General features: G+C 41.9%; 1 protein-coding gene across 3 annotated transcripts in view; it reads left to right on the top strand.

The window, feature by feature from the left end:
* Positions 1-16,902, top strand: part of SPG11 (SPG11 vesicle trafficking associated, spatacsin) — a 40,317-nt gene that overhangs the window by 17,522 nt on the left and 5,893 nt on the right. For 2 of the 3 annotated variants that reach the window (XR_006166560.1, XM_042803789.1), the window contains exons 22-39: positions 537-742; positions 1,533-1,641; positions 2,067-2,226; positions 3,411-3,668; positions 3,873-4,073; positions 4,386-4,493; positions 5,604-5,766; positions 6,176-6,390; positions 6,752-7,496; positions 8,360-8,502; positions 9,924-10,122; positions 11,208-11,345; positions 13,019-13,152; positions 13,695-13,802; positions 14,399-14,567; positions 15,296-15,384; positions 15,868-16,023; positions 16,579-16,730. Coding sequence is in view for 2 of the 3 variants with exons in the window: in XM_042803789.1 (XP_042659723.1) it covers positions 537-742; positions 1,533-1,641; positions 2,067-2,226; positions 3,411-3,668; positions 3,873-4,073; positions 4,386-4,493; positions 5,604-5,766; positions 6,176-6,390; positions 6,752-7,496; positions 8,360-8,502; positions 9,924-10,122; positions 11,208-11,345; positions 13,019-13,152; positions 13,695-13,802; positions 14,399-14,567; positions 15,296-15,384; positions 15,868-16,023; positions 16,579-16,730 (3,453 nt within the window). In the remaining variant the exon portion in view is untranslated. The remainder of the gene's footprint in view (positions 1-536; positions 743-1,532; positions 1,642-2,066; positions 2,227-3,410; positions 3,669-3,872; positions 4,074-4,385; positions 4,494-5,603; positions 5,767-6,175; positions 6,391-6,751; positions 7,497-8,359; positions 8,503-9,923; positions 10,123-11,207; positions 11,346-13,018; positions 13,153-13,694; positions 13,803-14,398; positions 14,568-15,295; positions 15,385-15,867; positions 16,024-16,578; positions 16,731-16,902) is intronic. The other variant, XM_042803790.1, reaches the window with a different exon arrangement.

Below are 16,902 nucleotides of genomic sequence, written 5' to 3'. Positions count from 1 at the left end.
GAAGGCATTAAATTTGCTGGCTAGAGCTTCAAAAGGATGTGTTCAAAAATGTCAAATTAGACATCTTGATTGAATATATTAAAATACTAAGTATATTCAAAATTAGTAGGTGTTACATCAGAACAAGTTACTTTGTTTCTAGAATGTCTTGTTTGTGTATTAGTCACTATTTGTTTCTTTTCACTGTTTCCACACAAATCAGTTTCTCTCCTGTAAACAGCTAAGATGTGGGCAAAGAAGAAAACATACGTCAGTGCACTAAAATTGCTGACAAGTGTTTTCTGTTAATGATATAATCAAATGCCTTGGCTTTAGTTTTTGTTAAAGTTTATTAAATTGCAACCTCTGTGCTTATCACAGGCTTTATTCTCATACATTTGTTTTTTCATAAATATGAAACTTCTGGTTTGTAAATGTCTTTCAGGCTATTAAAGTCTGTGAGTTCAGTAAACCGTGTAGGTACTTGTTTACACGGGGAATATTTGTGTTTGAAAATTGGTTAAAAATCACGTTAACTGGTTTTCTTTTTGTTTCAGGATTCAACAAGCAGGAAATGAAGCCTATATTTTAGCTCTTTCTTTCTTCAGTGTACCTTCAGTAGGAGCAGCCTGTGTGTGTTTTCTAGAATTGCTTGGTCTCGACAGCCTCAAACTCAGGGTCGATATTAAAGTTGCAAACATAATTTTCAGTTACAGAATTAGAAAGGAAGAATCTCAGCACAATCAAATAAGAGAATCTTTGGGTAAGGGTGTCTTTTTTTTTTTTTTAAATAAGGTACTATCTATTTCTTGGGAAGAGAAGCAGAGATGGATTGAGAGATGGTGTCTTAACTTCTCAGGAATGCAGTGAAAGCATCCTGTCCTTTGAAGAGCTAAGAATTTTGTTCATCTTTTATTCCTGCTTCTTCCTAATTTTGAAAGTGCATTTTGAACCTGGCATACCAAATAAGACGGGAAGACTGTAATGTGACATGCAGCCAGAATTGCAGGAGTGTTTAACAGACACTGTCGAACAGCTGCCTAAGGCTCAGTGTAGTATTTAGTAAGACTCAACCTATTATTGTAATAAGCTAGCTAGTGGATTAAACAAAGGGACATTACCAAATCTCTTTTTTATTTTGCACTTTAAAACCATTTTACAGCTGCAATGAAATCAGATGTTCCAAGCTCTCAGGAAATTAAGTTTATCCCAGGAATAACTTCAGAAAGTTGAATTTCTAACTATAGGTCCACGGGTGTCTTTTTGTCTCAACTAGGTAGCTAGTTCATTTATATTTTACTGATCATTCTAAAAATATATATGTCACTTCAAACTACAGGTAGACCTTATTTGGAAAAAAAAAATGGTTATGTGATTTGAATGTTGAAATTCTTTTTCAAAAATCATGTAGCCACTTTGGTGCCAGACTTGGCATAGTTACTGAAACATTTACATTCGTAGGATTTGTTCTGCTTGTTGATTCTGGTACTTTTGAAAATATTACCCATACTCTAATCCTAAACAGCATCTCAGTAATACATTCTTTTAAACAGTTGAAAAGTTAACAAAATTGGCTGATGGTGAAAAAGCAGCAGCAGCAGAACTTCTTATCTCCTTAGAAGAAGCCTTTTGGGATGCAGTTGAGCATCAAGGAATAAAGAAGTGAGTAAAACATGATTTAAAGGACTATACTGGCAAGTTGAGATTAAGCACTGATTTTTGCCATTTTTGTATTCAGATAAAGGGATGTCTGTGTTTATTATCACAGTAAACAGAGCAACAAAATTTGAACTTAGAATATAGTCTTGCTATTTCAAATAATAGAGGCAGTAGGTGTCTACTGGCAAGAAGAAGGAGGTGCAGTCAACAGGTTAGACTCACGGTTCCACGGAGCTCTTGCAGCACGCTTAGGAGTGAAGATTGTTGACTTCTTTTCAAAGCCTACACTGTCAAGACAGGACAAGGTGTGGTGTGGAAATGCTGGTGTTGCAGGCAGTGGATCTCAGGCCGCATGATGAGTTTATACTTTGTTGACATCTGGTATAAATACCAGTTTATTACAGCTGAAGCTCTTAAATTCCATGCAGGACATCTAGTGACTCTAGAAGGCAGTGGTCTTTGGTAATGCAGTTCTGTAAACTCCATGATATCAGACTGAGTACATCTTACCTAAAGGAATGTGCCAGATCCAACGACTGGCTGCAGTTCATCATCCAAACCCAGCTGTACAGCTACCAGCCAGATGAGGTAAGCTATCTGTGTTTGATTTTAAATGAAGATACGAGTTTATCAGGAATGTTCTTTGTCTGTGATGTTCAAAAAAAGGAAGGAAATAATAGATCCTTTTAACAAGAGACTTACCACATTGTGGAGACAACATAAAATTGAAGCCTCGTTACTTTCCAGGAAGTTAGAAGTTGTCTCAGGATGCTCAGTATCCTCTGATTATGATAGCCTTTCTCTTGCAGCCAGATTTGCCAACTTTTCTACTTTTCTTTCCCTCTTGGTATGTGCAAAGCTAATACAAGACACAGGAAATTGACTCCAGAAGGAGCAGATATAATAATATGCTTCTAAGAGCACGAAAGCTAGCTATCAAAGGAGAAGATTAGGAAAAAAATTCCCTGTTTGAAAAAAGCTTATGTGATGTTATTTATCAATAGTGGAGAAAACAGTTTTCAGAGAGGAGTGACTTGAGTGTCACTTTGAAGTGAAGTGGACATTAAAGTGTTTGCCACGAAGGGACTTAAGTTACATTTTAAATTTAGTTAAAATTGTGACATGCTCAGACTGTTTCTAAGTGTAATTTGTTTTTCAAGATAATTTTTTTTCACTGGAGAGTTAACACATGTTGGATGTAATAAAGCCACTCATCTTTCCTTTCAAAACTTACATTGATTTTTGTGTAAAGATACTTACGCTTTTGAGAATCTGTCTCCAGTTTTTTGTTTTGAATATTTAAAAATTAATAAAATACTACCAATATGTAAAAATTAAAAGCAATTTGGGAAAAGTAACGTGAGGAAGCTAACTGGAAAATTCCAGGTAAGATGATACTTAGCAGGCCTAGGCTTTTAAGCTGGATTTCTTTGTTGTTGTCTTTAAAAGAAAAAGATATGTAATTACACAACAGCAACTAACTAGTCACTTTCCATGACATGCTGTTAGCAGTATGAGAGAGAATGCCAAAAATGAGTGTCTCTAAGAGGCATTTTACCTTCATGTAAAAAGATGAGCATCAGTATTTTATGAGAATATTTCACACCTATAGAACACTTTTTCCTCTCTAGATCTCCAAAAAATGTTCTAAAAAATCAAATTTGAAGAATGTTTTGTTTGTCTCCTCTGTGCATTTAATGCTTCAGTCCTTCTTCCCCGTCATTCTCTTTAAACCTCACTCTGTATAGATGCTTTTGGTTCTGTTTTCCTAGGTCATTTCTATCCTTCAGGATTTCACTCCCATTTTACAAGATCACTTGATGCTGGCATTGGAGAAGTTGCCGTGTTTGTGTCCTGATGCAGGGAGTCCTGGGAACAGTGCTGCCAGTGTGTTTAAGAGCAAATATGCAGATAGTCTCTTCCAAATCCTTCTTCAGTGTCAGGGGCACTCAAACCCTTCGTGTTACCTTTTGACTGAAGGATTGAGAGAGCACGCTCCCATTCTGAGTGTTTTAGCAGCGTGCTTCCAGGTGAGTATTGCTGAAGTTATTTATCTTTTAGAGGAATAAGTAATAAAAAAGTGATGGTTGTGCTTAATTATGTTAAATGGCAGATATGTAGGGGTTTTTCTCAGTTTTTGTAGCAATTGTGAATAGTATGACATGTTTTGCCAAGTGATAGATAATGAGGTGATGTTTGGTTATTATAAAGCCATCGTTTTTGTCATTTGGCAGGATGCAAACATTATTCATTGTCTCTGTGTTTGGATAATTACTACTGGGGATGATGCTACCAGAGCTGAAGCAACAAGCCACATTCAGAGCTCAGCAGAAAACCACAAATGGGATCTTCATGACCTATCAGTTATCTGGAAAGTCTTTTTAAGAAAGCAAAAAAGTAAAACACTTCTAAACGGCTTCCAGCTCTTCTTAAAGGTAAGGAAATGTCTTTTTAGTGGTATACTTGAGCGTATCTCAAATCATCTTGGAGAGGAGATGGCCTACACATTCCCCCTCTGTCTTGCTATTGTGACCTAGATAACCCGGTGTAATCCACTGAAAATCCCAGTCAAGTATGAAAATGTTGGAAAGGAAGTTCTTCCAATTATTACAGATTTGCAGGTCATATATTAACCTTGCATGTAATTTTAATAAATTAGAACTTTATTCTGGTACTGAGGAAGACAAATTCTACATTTATCAAGGTACTTTTAGGAAAGAATTATAACCTATTTTTGTGTCTTAAAGGATTCCCCTTTACTGTATATACTGGAGATGTATGAACTATGCATGAACTGTAAAAAATACAGTGAAGCTAAAACCAAACTGGACGAATTTCAGGAAAGTCTCACAAAAGTAAGCAAATTCATTTTCTCTAAATGTGATTGCCTAGTTCTTCCCTTCTTAGAACGTAGCAGGCATCTGATGTCATATATGAAAATAATGAAAAAGGATGTGCTTAGAATTATTGAGGAGCCGACTTGTGAAGCAGTAGGTTTCAGCAGATTCTTTTTATTGCTGTCAGTCAATGGAAGAATGTTTTTGACAATTCAAAACCCGCATTGCGTTTTTCTAAATCATTTTGGTTTAAGTTGATATGGGCAGATTGAAATACAATGTCATCCTCCTTGCACGAGCAGTTTACTGTTTGAAGGTTGGCACTGACTCAAGGAAGGCCACTGTTGGTAAATTGAATTATTTGGGGAGAGTAAGTGTTGGATATTCTCTATATTGACCAGAGCAAGTCAATACTGAGCTCATAAGCCAGTGACTTACAGGTAATATCTATGTAAGAAAGACAACTTTTTTGAATATGTTTCAAGGTTTCTGAAAAAGTTTGTGGTATTGCTTTAGTTTTAGTAGTTGCGTAGACTTGTCTTTGAAGATGACTCAGTGGACTGAATTACGTGTTTTGATTAAAACACTGACTTAGCAGTTGGTTTGAAGAGGACCAAAGTGTTCTCATGCAGCATTCCTTCTTGGTCACAAACAGATGTTTTCACAAATTATTTGGGTTCTTTCCTTTCCATCACCATTTTCTAGTTCCCTGAAGATCTTGGTAACTAACGTTCCATGTCATTAGCGGTTTTCCTTCCTGCAATTCAAGCTAAGGCTAGATCAGCTTCCTTTCCCTGTGCACCATGCACGTAGCGGGTATGTTTATAATGCCAGGAGCTATTCGTCTAGCAGTTTATCCATTTCCGATCTTTCTTGCATCTTTTCTCTCCTCTGTGATTATCAGGAGTAATTGGTGGTCACCCTGCCATGAAGTTCACTACTCTCAGATCCAGGTCAGACATACATCAGTAATGGATCAGTGCTTGGATCCCCTGGGAATGGCAGTTGATTGTTTTGTAAAGATGGAGGTGGTTCTGGTACACCTTCCATTTCCAGTGCGATTCCCACTAAAATGCAGAATGTATTTGCAAAAAAAACCCTAACACTTAAAAATCTTTATCTACACAGCTTAAAACTGAAGATGAACCAGCAGCTTCAGAATTACCTGTGCAGTGGTTGGAATCACAAGCACTGTTTCTTCTTGAATTGATGATGCAGCAGTGTAGAACGGAGTATGAATTAGGAAAGCTCTTACAGCTGTATGCTGCAGCAGAGAATCTTCTACTCGATGGTAAATACAGCTTCCTCTGTTAGATGATATTACTGCTTTAATCTAAAAACCACATACAGTGTTTTGGGGGTGACTGAAAATACTTACTTTAAGTGTAATCATACTGCTTTATTTCTGTATAAGAATTTATATAACCAGACCTGGTCCTTATGGTGAGTTGCAGTGGTGAAAATGTAACTGTGTGTAAGTCTGTTTGGGAGAACGATTATGTTCAAGTGTTGATGAGGAGTGCACAGATTATCTGCAGAAGTATTTTATCTACGGATTTAGAGCTTATTTTCAGCCCCATAAAAGCTTTAGAGTGTAAAATCTGTGCTCTTCTGGCAGGTTTGCATGCTGAAATAAGCAGCAGAATTTCCTCAGGTTTAAAAACCATCTGCCTTCAGTTATTTGCACTCTTTTAAAATAGGTCCTTACGTGAAGAAACTCTGTGCGCTCAGTGAGACTCTGAAGGATTCCTCCATATCAATTAATCGCTCCATCCTAACCAGTTACACTATGGAGACATTTCAGAGCGAGTGCAGATCCATTCTGGAGCAGCTACAAGAGAAAGGAATGTTCTCACTGGCCCGGGAGGTCGCAGCACTAGCTGAATTGCCTGTGGACAATGTAGTGACGCGAGAGGTACGGTACAGTTAGATAACGGTACTCACCTCTTAATACTCCTATTACTGGCAGGATTGAGAATGTTACTCCCCAGCCTTCCCGAAACACACATTTTTCTTCAAATTACTTTTTATTTTAAATGCAAGTACACCAAACATGTTGGCTGTAAGTGCTGAGCTGAAAAGCACGGTATAGATTTTTCTTATTCTCTTATTATTTTTGCTTGCTATGCAGTCAGTTTTATTTGGTGAGAAACATAGGTGGATTTGTTGCAAATTGAGACGCTTAATCTAAATTCAGTTTTTCAGTGTGCTGGCCATCCAGTGTGATTTTTCTTTTTTGGAAAGATGGTTGTTTAAAACCTCTTTGAATTTTGCAGGTTCTGAGAGATCTACACTGTTTAAGAGACACTGGACAGTGGCAACAAATCCAGACAAGAACTGAATTCTGGAAAAAATGTAATGACAACTTCTTGAAAAATTCAATCTCCAGCAAAGCTGCGTCTGATTTTTTTTTTGATCAGGCAAACACAGTATTTGAATCTTTAGCTCATGAGAAGATAAACAGCGTTATGGAGAGACATTTGTTGCTTACCCTAGCTGGCCACTGGCTAGCCAAGGATGACTCGGTGTCACTGCCCGAATTAGAAGAAATAGAGAAGCAGATCTGGATTTGTCGCATCACACAACGAACGTTATCTGCAGATGAGGGGTCAGGCAAGTCGAGATTTTCCTCCCATGCTGTAGTGAACAGGGATCTTACCTTTGATAACCTGGCTAAGGAGTTTTCTTTTTCAAAGCTACCTGCTCTGAACACACCAAAGTATTTAAAACTAGAGGGTCTTGCATTCAGAGAGTCTCAACAGACCTTGACCAGCGAAGAGGAGGAATCGCTCAGGTTCCTGATCGGATGCCTTCTTGATGAAGGAAGTGTGCATGAAGCCGGCCGTGTTTGTCAGTATTTCCATTTCTACAACAGAGATGTTTCACTGGTATTGCATTGCAGAGCTCTGGCCTCGGGGGAGACTGAGCTAGACAAATTACCCGCGGATATTCAGACTCTCCTTGTGGCAGGAGAGAAGACCTCTGAAAGCAGCGCATCTCAGCAAAGCAGAGTCCCGAGCAGTAAGTAGCACAACCAGTTCAGCCACTTGACACGTAGCGCCATTGCTGGGCTTCCACTGGATTTTTCCTCCTTTGTTACAGTGTTAATTTCCCCCAAAATCTCTGCAGTAAAGGTTTTCATGACAGTGGGTTATCTCCTTGGCTCATAAATCCTCTAGCACAAGGAGTTTGAAGCCTTCTGATACACGTTGCTTGTGTGTGCTTCAGGCGGGGTGATCTGCATACAGTTTCTGTAGTCTCTTATCAGTTCATTTTTGATAGTTCACACAATTCTGTTCCTGTAAAGTAGCACTGAACTTCGCCTATGTTCCTGCTTTTGGAATACACACTCCAGTAAATCTTGAGTGTGTTCCTGGAGTACAAACAAGGAAATGTTTTAATTAATATATTTCAGTGAATTCTTTGTACGGTATAAAGGGTTTCATGTTTCTTATTAATAGCAAGGCTAAGGCTGATAACGTTTCTATATACAGTACTCTCTGCATATTTATGAAGTCTGAGTGAGAAAGCTGTCAACTGGAACATTACTTTCTAATACTAACATGTATAAAGCTTAATAGAAATAGAAGAGAATAAATGAAGCCTACGCCATCGAAAAGACTGCTGAACCTTCGTGCTCTCTTCTGCTCAAGAATTCTACATCCGAGATATTTATTGGGGATATTTTGGCTCCTTTGTGTTCTGTCATACTGTTTGCACCCTAAAACTTAAGAAAAAAATCACAGGTATCAAGAGTTCAGTTTTCAAAGACTGAGAAAGTAGTATGTATTTGCTATAGATTCCTGGAGTCTTGCTCCAAATAGAAGGCTTGCTGGTGTTACCTGTCTTTATGAGAAAGGAATTTATAGTATTTTTATTTCCAGCATCAAGCGTGGAAGACTGGACACACATTGTGGCTCCGTCGCTAGATGATCAGGTTGTTAGCAGTCTGAAGGCTCTCATAGATGAATGTGTCCATGGGAGAAACTACTGCAGACAGGTTCTCTGTTTGTATGAGCTTTCTAAGGTATGTGTCTGATAACGTTATGGAAGAAACAAATGGTTTGTATCAAGCAGTGCTGTGGAAGCGTGTGGAGGAAAGGATAAGGAGTGGTGAAAGTACTCATCAGGTGCCTGAAACAAGCTTCAGAGGGCGAAATCACCAAGCCTTTGTGTGGAGGAATGGCCAGATGCTTCCTAGGCATGAAGTGCTGAAATGAACTCAGCTCCCAGACTCCCCAGGCCCCTACCCCTGACTCCACTAAGCCAGATTTCAGCCTGTGGCTCTTTGATGTGCTTTTTTTATAATCTTTCAAGCATATGTTGTTCATCTAGCACTTTGCTTTAGGCCTTTGTTGTGGGATGCCTTCATAATCAACACCGACCCAGAAGCAGACACAGAGATAGCAGCTGCTTTAAAAGTTTTAGCACAGAAGTGCTCTGCAGACTCCACACAGTGGCAGCTCTTTGCCCAGAAGCTGCTCGGAGGAGCAGCTAATAGGTTCCAAGTGGTTTGACCCAGTGATGGGAGATGTAGCTGATTGTTGTTTGCTGCCTCTCTGCTCCCTGACCTGTATGATTGCCAGCAGCCCACCTCTGCCTCTTCTCCAGAGAGTGCTGCTGAACACTCCTTTCGGGGTATTTGGTCTGTATTTTTGGAACATAGCATTAGCTTTTTCTGAATAAAAACAGCAACGTGCTGAAAATGTTAGTATCATCTTCATCACAGAGGTTCTTAGATTTTCCTACAGAATTTTTCGTGCCTCAAATATTCAGAGTGAGTGCTTTAAGTTTGAGCTACTAAGAAGTAGTCCTATGACTGGCTTTTATACCATCCGTATCCTTCTTGCCTGAAGCTGGATGTCCATACTTTTGAATTAAGAGTTGATCATTTATGAGGTACATCCTTTGATTAATTTGTAAAGTTGTAATATGTTAACAGCAGAGTATTTACAGAGCCCCACCAACTCCTTTTCCAAATGTAGCACATGTGAGAGCTAGTATATCTTTTTCATTGAGAGTTTGTGGTATGTAGAGCAGAGGAAAACGAAGCTCTTAAGTAAAACTTAGGCAGTAAAACACAGTTCTTCATTTGGGAGGGAATATTCCTGTCTCTCTTCTAGGTATTTTAAGTGTTCAGATTTATATTTGATTAAGGAAAGCATCTCTGTCCATAGTGACAGCTCTGTGAGTATTAAACTTCCAGTGCAAAGTACTTACATACCATCCTGATCTGGAGAACGTTAATACTGGTGTGCGGATGAAGGCACTGTTAACTGACAGAAGGACAGATTATGTTCGCATTTTTTGAAACTGAGTTTTGTCTTCTCCTCCAGCACTCCCCTCTTGCATCAGCTCATCATTAAGAAGATGTACTGCATGTCAGTAGATGTTCTGGACTGGAACTTTTGCTGTGTAGAATCTTCTAAGTGTATGTGTGTTTCTTAGGAACTGAACTGCTCCTACAGTGAAATGTCAGCCCACGACCCTGAAAAAGTGATTCGAGCAATTCTGTCATCCCGTCAGGCGGACAGATGCAGGAAGGCTCAGGCGTTCATCACCACGCAGGGCCTCCAGCCTGCAACCGTGGCAGAGCTGGTGGCTGAAGAAATCACGCAGGAGTTACTGGTGTCTTCAGAAGGGAAGGGTAGTAAAGAGGCTCGATCTTGTGTTTTAGTGGGTGTGGTTTGGAAGTGTGGTGTTTGCGTATCGGAAAAACAGTCCTTGCTCTCCAGATATTTGAGTGGTAATTCGAGTCAGTAATGTTTGGGCAGCTCTTGGATAAGGTTTGTAAACCTTATATACCTTATGTAAGGTTTTATACAAATTATTTAGTTATTTTTGTGTCCAGTGTGGGGTTGCAGTAGTTAAGGTTTTCTTTTTTTAGGGATGTAAATTTAATGTTTTTTTAAAAAAGGGTTGTTTGGGTTTTTTAGTCATGATCTTTGCAGCCCCGCAGCATCTGACTTAGAAATACTCGTGTTCATTTCTTTGTGTAAAGCATGGCCAAAAGATTTCCTTTTTTTTTTTTTTTTTTTTTTTTCACTTTGTGAAACGGGGGATGTTCCTCAAAACAGCAGGAATTTATCTGGGGGTCTTTTCTATTTTGAGTCACTTCTCCTTTGCTGCAACATTAATGACAAAGTTCTCTGAGAAACAGTGATCCACCGGGCAGGGATTCATCAGTCCAGCTGTGCTCTCCTCTGCTCCTGCTCTGCCAGCCCTGGCTCTCACTGCTCCCCTGGTACCAGTTGGCTTGGTTAGCCCAGGTGATTTGGTGCTGCTCCTTCGGAAGGGGCAGCTTACTAACCTAGCAGGAGGCAAATCCAGAACAGGAGAGTTTTCTGCTGAGTTCATGAGTTGAACTGGTTTGTGGAAGAATACAAATCAGAGCCACTGCAGGGGATGGGTTGGAACTGTGCTGTGTATGGAAGAGGAAAATGTTCTTTTTTTGTCAGCAGCAGCCTACTGGATTTGTGAAATTACAGGTGTAATTACAATATCAGTACAGTTGTTCAGTAGGATCTCATTGGATTGAACTGGCAAAGAAATAGTATCTGATTCTTAAATTTAAGAAGTAAGACCAAAAGTGTCTTTAGAATTGTAGGTCCAAGTCCTAAATCAGTCTGGATGAAGTTAGGGTGGTTTGTTTGGGGTTTTTTCTATTAACATAGCTAATCTCCCTTGAACAATTCGCACTTGTGACCTAACTCTCTCTCTCTGCGGACACAGGACAGAAACAGGTTTTGAATGCTGCAGCTGAGAGCCAGGCATTCCTACAGCTCGCTAAGCTCTGCCAGGATCATACACTGGTTGGCACGAAGTTATTGGATAAAATTTCCTCTGTACCACGTGGGGAGCTGTCATGCAGTAAGTAAATGGCAAATAATAGTTAATATAACTAGGGCATTACTGGGCATGGCATTACTTGGCTCAACAGCACATCACAAAGAGTAAAAGCAATGGTGGTGGAAGCATCTCTTAACCGATCTCAAATTTGATATTAAATTAATAGATCTGAGTAGATATACAGTAAATAAACATGTTGCTTAAGTGTTGCATCGGTTTACTTTCCAAACAAAATACAGATGTTTTGTTTTTTGTGCCAGCAGCTGGGAAATGCAGTCAGTGAGTTACCTGAACTTTTGTAGTTGTATGTTACAGAAAGAGGGTGTTGTGACTTTCTTCGTATTAATCACAATTAGAAATTTATTTCTTTATCCATTTGTTAAACTATTGAGGTCTTCTGTTACTAATGTCCATTCTACACTTTGCAGCTTTGTGTACCATGGAGATGTTGTCACTGAGCTTATAAAACGTAGCCAGGGTACTTTGGTGCTCTTTTGCCACCGCTAATCAGCACACTGCTAGTTTAGACTGTTTTTTAAAAAGATTTATTATGGGCAGGTCATCTCTGAGGAAAACGAATGAGAGTAAGAATTTAGTGTGAGTTGTCTCATGGGTATTAGCATGGGCAGAACTTCCAGCGCTGTTTTGTCCAGAGTGGTGAGAAACGAGCATCTTCTAGAAGATGTCTTGCAGCAGCAAAAGCCTGGCTGAAGTTGATATTGAAACTGTTCTGTTAGAATCCAGCTATAATATTGGAAATTTGAGAACTTTTGTGAGAAAAAAAGTAATTAGAAACATCATGTTCCATGTAATCTTTATGTCCCAAACACAATGGTCCTGTTGTCAGATCTTAACTTACCCCTTGTTTCGTCTGGTTAAGTAATATAAGGGTGAGTATTAGTATTTTCATGTAAGGCTGACTAAAGTAAGGGAAAGTCTGAGGAAACAATATTGGGAATTGCCAAATTGTGCAGGAGGACTCTACCTCTCTTTGAATGGAGTCTCTGCTAGAGGAGCTTTTTACAGGTTTGTTTCAAAATAGATTGTAAAGGTCTATGACGTTAACTGTGTTCTTTTAAAAATCTGCATTTTGCAGTATGTTGTGTACTGGTTCATATAACACTACTGCCTTTCTGAAGTGAAGGGCGTGGTGCTGAGAGTAAGGTCTGGGACCCCGCTGTGTCATGATGGCTTTACAGTATTGACCAGGCCTTCCGTGGAAAATGGAATCTGCTAAGATGTGCTGTTCTAACTCGTTTATTTAGTGTGGGATTTATGAATGATTTTTCCAACCCAGGTGCAAAACTCGTGGCCTTCCTTTTTCCAATGCAGAGCTGACTGGTGATAGCGGAGTGCTGATGCACTATTATATATGTTTGTCAATCAGCTTTTGGAGGAGGAGGTTGGAAGTTTTGTGTGTGGAATAAAATAACGTCTCAGAAGATGATCCAGAAAAGCCAGACTTTCCCACAGACTGAGAAGCCAGACTGAATGCATACTGTTACAGCAACTGTCACTTCTTAAAATGGCACAGGACAGAACTGTAGGAGCGCAGCTTTCTAATCCAGCTCTGCTCTTTGGGACTGGAAGGGTTCTGCACCCTCTGCAGAGGTGGCGCTGCTTCTGGGGAGAGGCATAATAACTAACTTCCTCAGCTTATTAACTGAAATAACCCCAGTTCTTCTCTTCTTCAGTTACAGAATTGCTGATTTTGGCCCATAACTGCTTTAGTTTGACTTGCCACATGGAAGGCATCACTAGAGTGCTCCAAGCAGCACGGCTTCTCACCGATGAACATTTGGCACCTAATGAAGAGTACGGGCTCGTGGTAGGTGTCCGTGACGCCGTACGAAGGGTTCCCCCTGCGCCTTGGCAAATAACGGGCGGGGGGGGTGGCTGGTCTTGCCCTGGCGGCCCCTGGAGCTGAAGGTGGGTCTGATGTGGAAGGATGGGGGGGGGAGAGGTAGTGCAGTGGTGAGGTGGCCACCGTGTAGTAGATCGGAGCGGGAGCGTCGGAGGAACGCAGCTCCTGGTGAAATGTGAGGATCTGCAGCGCCGGAGTGGCACAGGGCGCTCGGGCCTGGAGCCTGGGACGTGCCCAGACCGACGGTGGCGTCGCTAAAAGGGTTCGCCGCGTCTTTTGGTTTGGTAAAGTCATGTCCTTTCACCTCACAGTAAACAAAACAAAAAAAAAAAAAGTTGCAGTAGGTTGGTTTAAAAGCGAAAAGCTGCGTGCTCGAAGGGAGCTACTGCGGCGCCGCGCGGCTGTCGGCTGGCGCAGCCTTCTCCCCGCCCCGGCACTGGCTGCTGCAGGGCAGCGGAATTTGCTGCTTCACTTGGAGCTTCCCACTTACGCTGTTATTTCCACAGGTTCGACTTCTCACTGGAATTGGCAGATACAATGAAATGACCTACATATTCGAACTGCTGCACGAGAAACACTACTTTGAAGTGCTCATGAGAAAGAAATTAGACCCGGTAGGTGGAGGGGGATAAAGGGGAGAAAACTTTCAGAGGGCTGTGTGGCTACGTCCGAAGCTGATCCTTACACAAGGTGGAATTATCTGGGGATTTTAATTACTGGAGTGTGGGAAGCGCTAGTCAAGTTTCATAGTAATAAATTAATTCTGTGCTTGATTCTTCTTTAGTTTACTCAGTTTGTTCTAGTTAGTTCAGTGCTGCGATGAGAGCAGTGTTGAAACTTCGAGCTCGGGATTGTCACTTAGAGTTTTCATGTCCTGCTTTAGTTTTACTTCCAGCTGAAGTTCCATGGCTTTTCAAAAATCATAAATAGTTACAGCTTTCTTGCAACATAAAGTCATAAGCAAATGTCAGTTTTGATATTTTTATGTAAATAAATAAATGGTACTGGATTTTCTTACCTGATGTAATGTAGTTCAGCCCAAGTATAATATTGCCATTATGTTTTCAGATAGTTTAGAGAAACCTCAAAGAACGCAACGATCGCTTTTTGGAAAATTGTACCACAACAGATTTGCTTGCTTGTGGGTACCAAAATGCGAATTTACAAAAGGCTCTCCAAATTTTAATCTAATACTCCTTCGTCTGACCAGAGCGGGACGCTGAAGACGGCTCTGCTGGATTACATCAAGCGTTGTCGCCCGGGGGACAGCGAGAAGCACAACATGATAGCCCTCTGCTTCAGCATGTGCCGAGAGATTGGGGAGAACCACGAGGCTGCTGCTTGCATACAGCTTAAACTCATTGAATCTCAGCCCTGGGGTGAGTGGCAACTGCTAAACCCAGAAGGTTTGCTTAAGGAGGAAGACGTGACGGGTCAGGGTAGTTTGGATTGCCTTTGTTGTCCTGGTGACATCCGCTAAACTGCCACTGTCTGGAAGGGGGGTCCTGTTCACCTTCTGCTTCACGGCTTCTCTGGCTGCTCTGGGATTTTGCGGAGAGTTGAGATTTTTGCCTCTTAGGTTCCTGTGGTACCGTGCACGGGGGGGAGGAAGGGACACGGGCGTGTTCTCCTCACTTCAATGGGCTATGTTATAGAGAGTGTATGTCTGAAGTGTTGGGGCCTTTACCCGTGTGCGAGAGAACTTGTTAGCGTTTGAAGGGAGTGGGTTCTGCGCGGCTGGGGGTGCCGGGGAGCACGGGGAGAGCCCCCGCGGGGCCGTTAGCCAGTACCCTCACGGCGGCCGAAACGGCAGCGCCGCCAGCGGGTTGTCTGACTTCACCTGGCCAGTCAGTGCTTGTGTCTGCCACGTATGTCTGACTTGGATTTCTTTTCAGTTCTTCAGCCACTTGACTGGGTTCCAGCAGTGGCTCTGGTCCCTTAACTGAACAGACGTCACTGTTGCTTTGTCCTTGTTGAATAAAAATTTAAGTCTTTTGTTGCTTTCTGAAACACCACTATGGACAGACTTGGTACCCGGAGGTATGTTTGTAACTTCCTTTGTCACCTTTAGAAGTAATTGGTTATTCTTTTTTTTTCTCCATTTCAGAGGAGTCTCTTCAGGATGTTGCAAATTTAAAGAAGCTGCTGGTGAAAGCTCTGACTCTCTTTACTGATGCAGCAGAAAGTTATTCTAAGGTAAAGTGAGGTGGAATTGTGTGACCTCTGTACAGCGTTGGAAGCGGATAAGGGGCGAGCTGCTCTCGGGAGGGTGTGCAGAATCCTGCCCCCGCTGGAAAGGAGCAGAGGAATCTCTTGCTCTGTCAGCTCGGCCGCGTGCCAGCGGCCTGTGGCGCGGCTGTAGCCAAGAGCAGCGCGCTGGTCCCTGCTCAGGCTTCGACAGAATTGGGTTCCCCGGCTTCAGGGGAGCGACCGTGAGCTTAACTAGCAAGAGCAGAACGAGAGGAGGTGCTTCAGCACCGGCATGCTGCTGCTGAAACTCGCGTTTGTGGTTAGTGAAGCTTCGTTCAAAACTAATGGAATGTGATCAGCGTTAAAACTGCGGTGATCTAGAAGGTGAAATACCAGAAAGCTCTGAACTCGTTGCTCTCAGGAATATTGACTCCTCTCCCCTAGAAGCACACTCCAGAAGCTTGCATTTGTCTTTGGTGTATTGACTAGGACTCCTGTGTGCGCCAGTCCTTGCGCTGCAGCCGGCTAACAAAGCTGATAACGCTCCAGCTGCATTTCCTCAACACTGGGCAGAGCACCATGCTGATCAACCTGAACAGACAGAACCTGATGGACGCCCTCCTGTCCTTGCCTAGATTCTATCAGGTAAACTTGGCTTCCTCACCCGCGATTTTTTTTTTTTTTTTTTCCCTGACCGGGATTGTTCGAAGCAGCAGACAGAAGCACCCCGCTCCTGTGAGCGGGAGGCTGAGCGCTCCTCGCGGCCGCCAGGTCGGGTCCCAGCGCTGCAGCACGTGCTGGGACAGGTCAGCGCAGCGCTGGCGGGGGCTGAGCCTCCTGGCAGCCCTCGCTGCCGTCGTAGAGCCAGGGCCTGGGCTGCCCGGGGCTCTCCTGCTGCTCTGGACCGACGCTGGAGCCCTTGCATCTTCATCCCCCTTGGCACCCGTCATTTTGGAAGCAAGAGAAGGGCTTTTTAGAGGGAACAAATGACCATGCTCTGACACCTTGCCGAGGGGTTAAGGGGAATTATTTGCAGTGTTTTGTTACCTTTGTATTTTCTGTCACGCAGCCGCTCTCAAGAACAGCATCGAGATTGGCCAAACAGAAGACCTAGAATATTTTAAGTACTCAAGCATAGGAATGTTTCTGTGCAAAAATAAAACCTCTGCTCAGTAATTCCAGCATCTCTTCTCTCTGCAGGCAGCTATTGTGGCTGAGGCTTACGAGTTTGTTCCAGATTGGGCTGAAGTTCTGTATCAACAAGTGATCACCAAGGGAGACTTCACTTACTTAGAAGAATTTAAACAACAAAGACCACTGAGGCCTGGCATCTTTGAGGAGATCTCTAAGAAGTTAGTAGTTCCGTGGTCAGCTTGGAACTTTCTTTTCCACAGGCTACTTTAGAAGAGCAACTGTGTGTTTAACAGCATGCACGTTTTAGTACTGTTAAAACCTTTTATGTGCTAAAGTGTAGTCTGTAGGGACTCGAGGCCTGTGTTCAGTTTCTTAAGCATATTGTGGAAA

Source organism: Tyto alba, unplaced genomic scaffold, assembly GCF_018691265.1.
Source record: "Tyto alba isolate M040663 unplaced genomic scaffold, T.alba_DEE_v4.0 Super-Scaffold_41, whole genome shotgun sequence".
NCBI lineage: Eukaryota > Metazoa > Chordata > Aves > Strigiformes > Tytonidae > Tyto > Tyto alba.
Note: the sequence above shows the minus strand (reverse complement) of the source record. Positions and strands in the feature narration are given on the sequence as shown.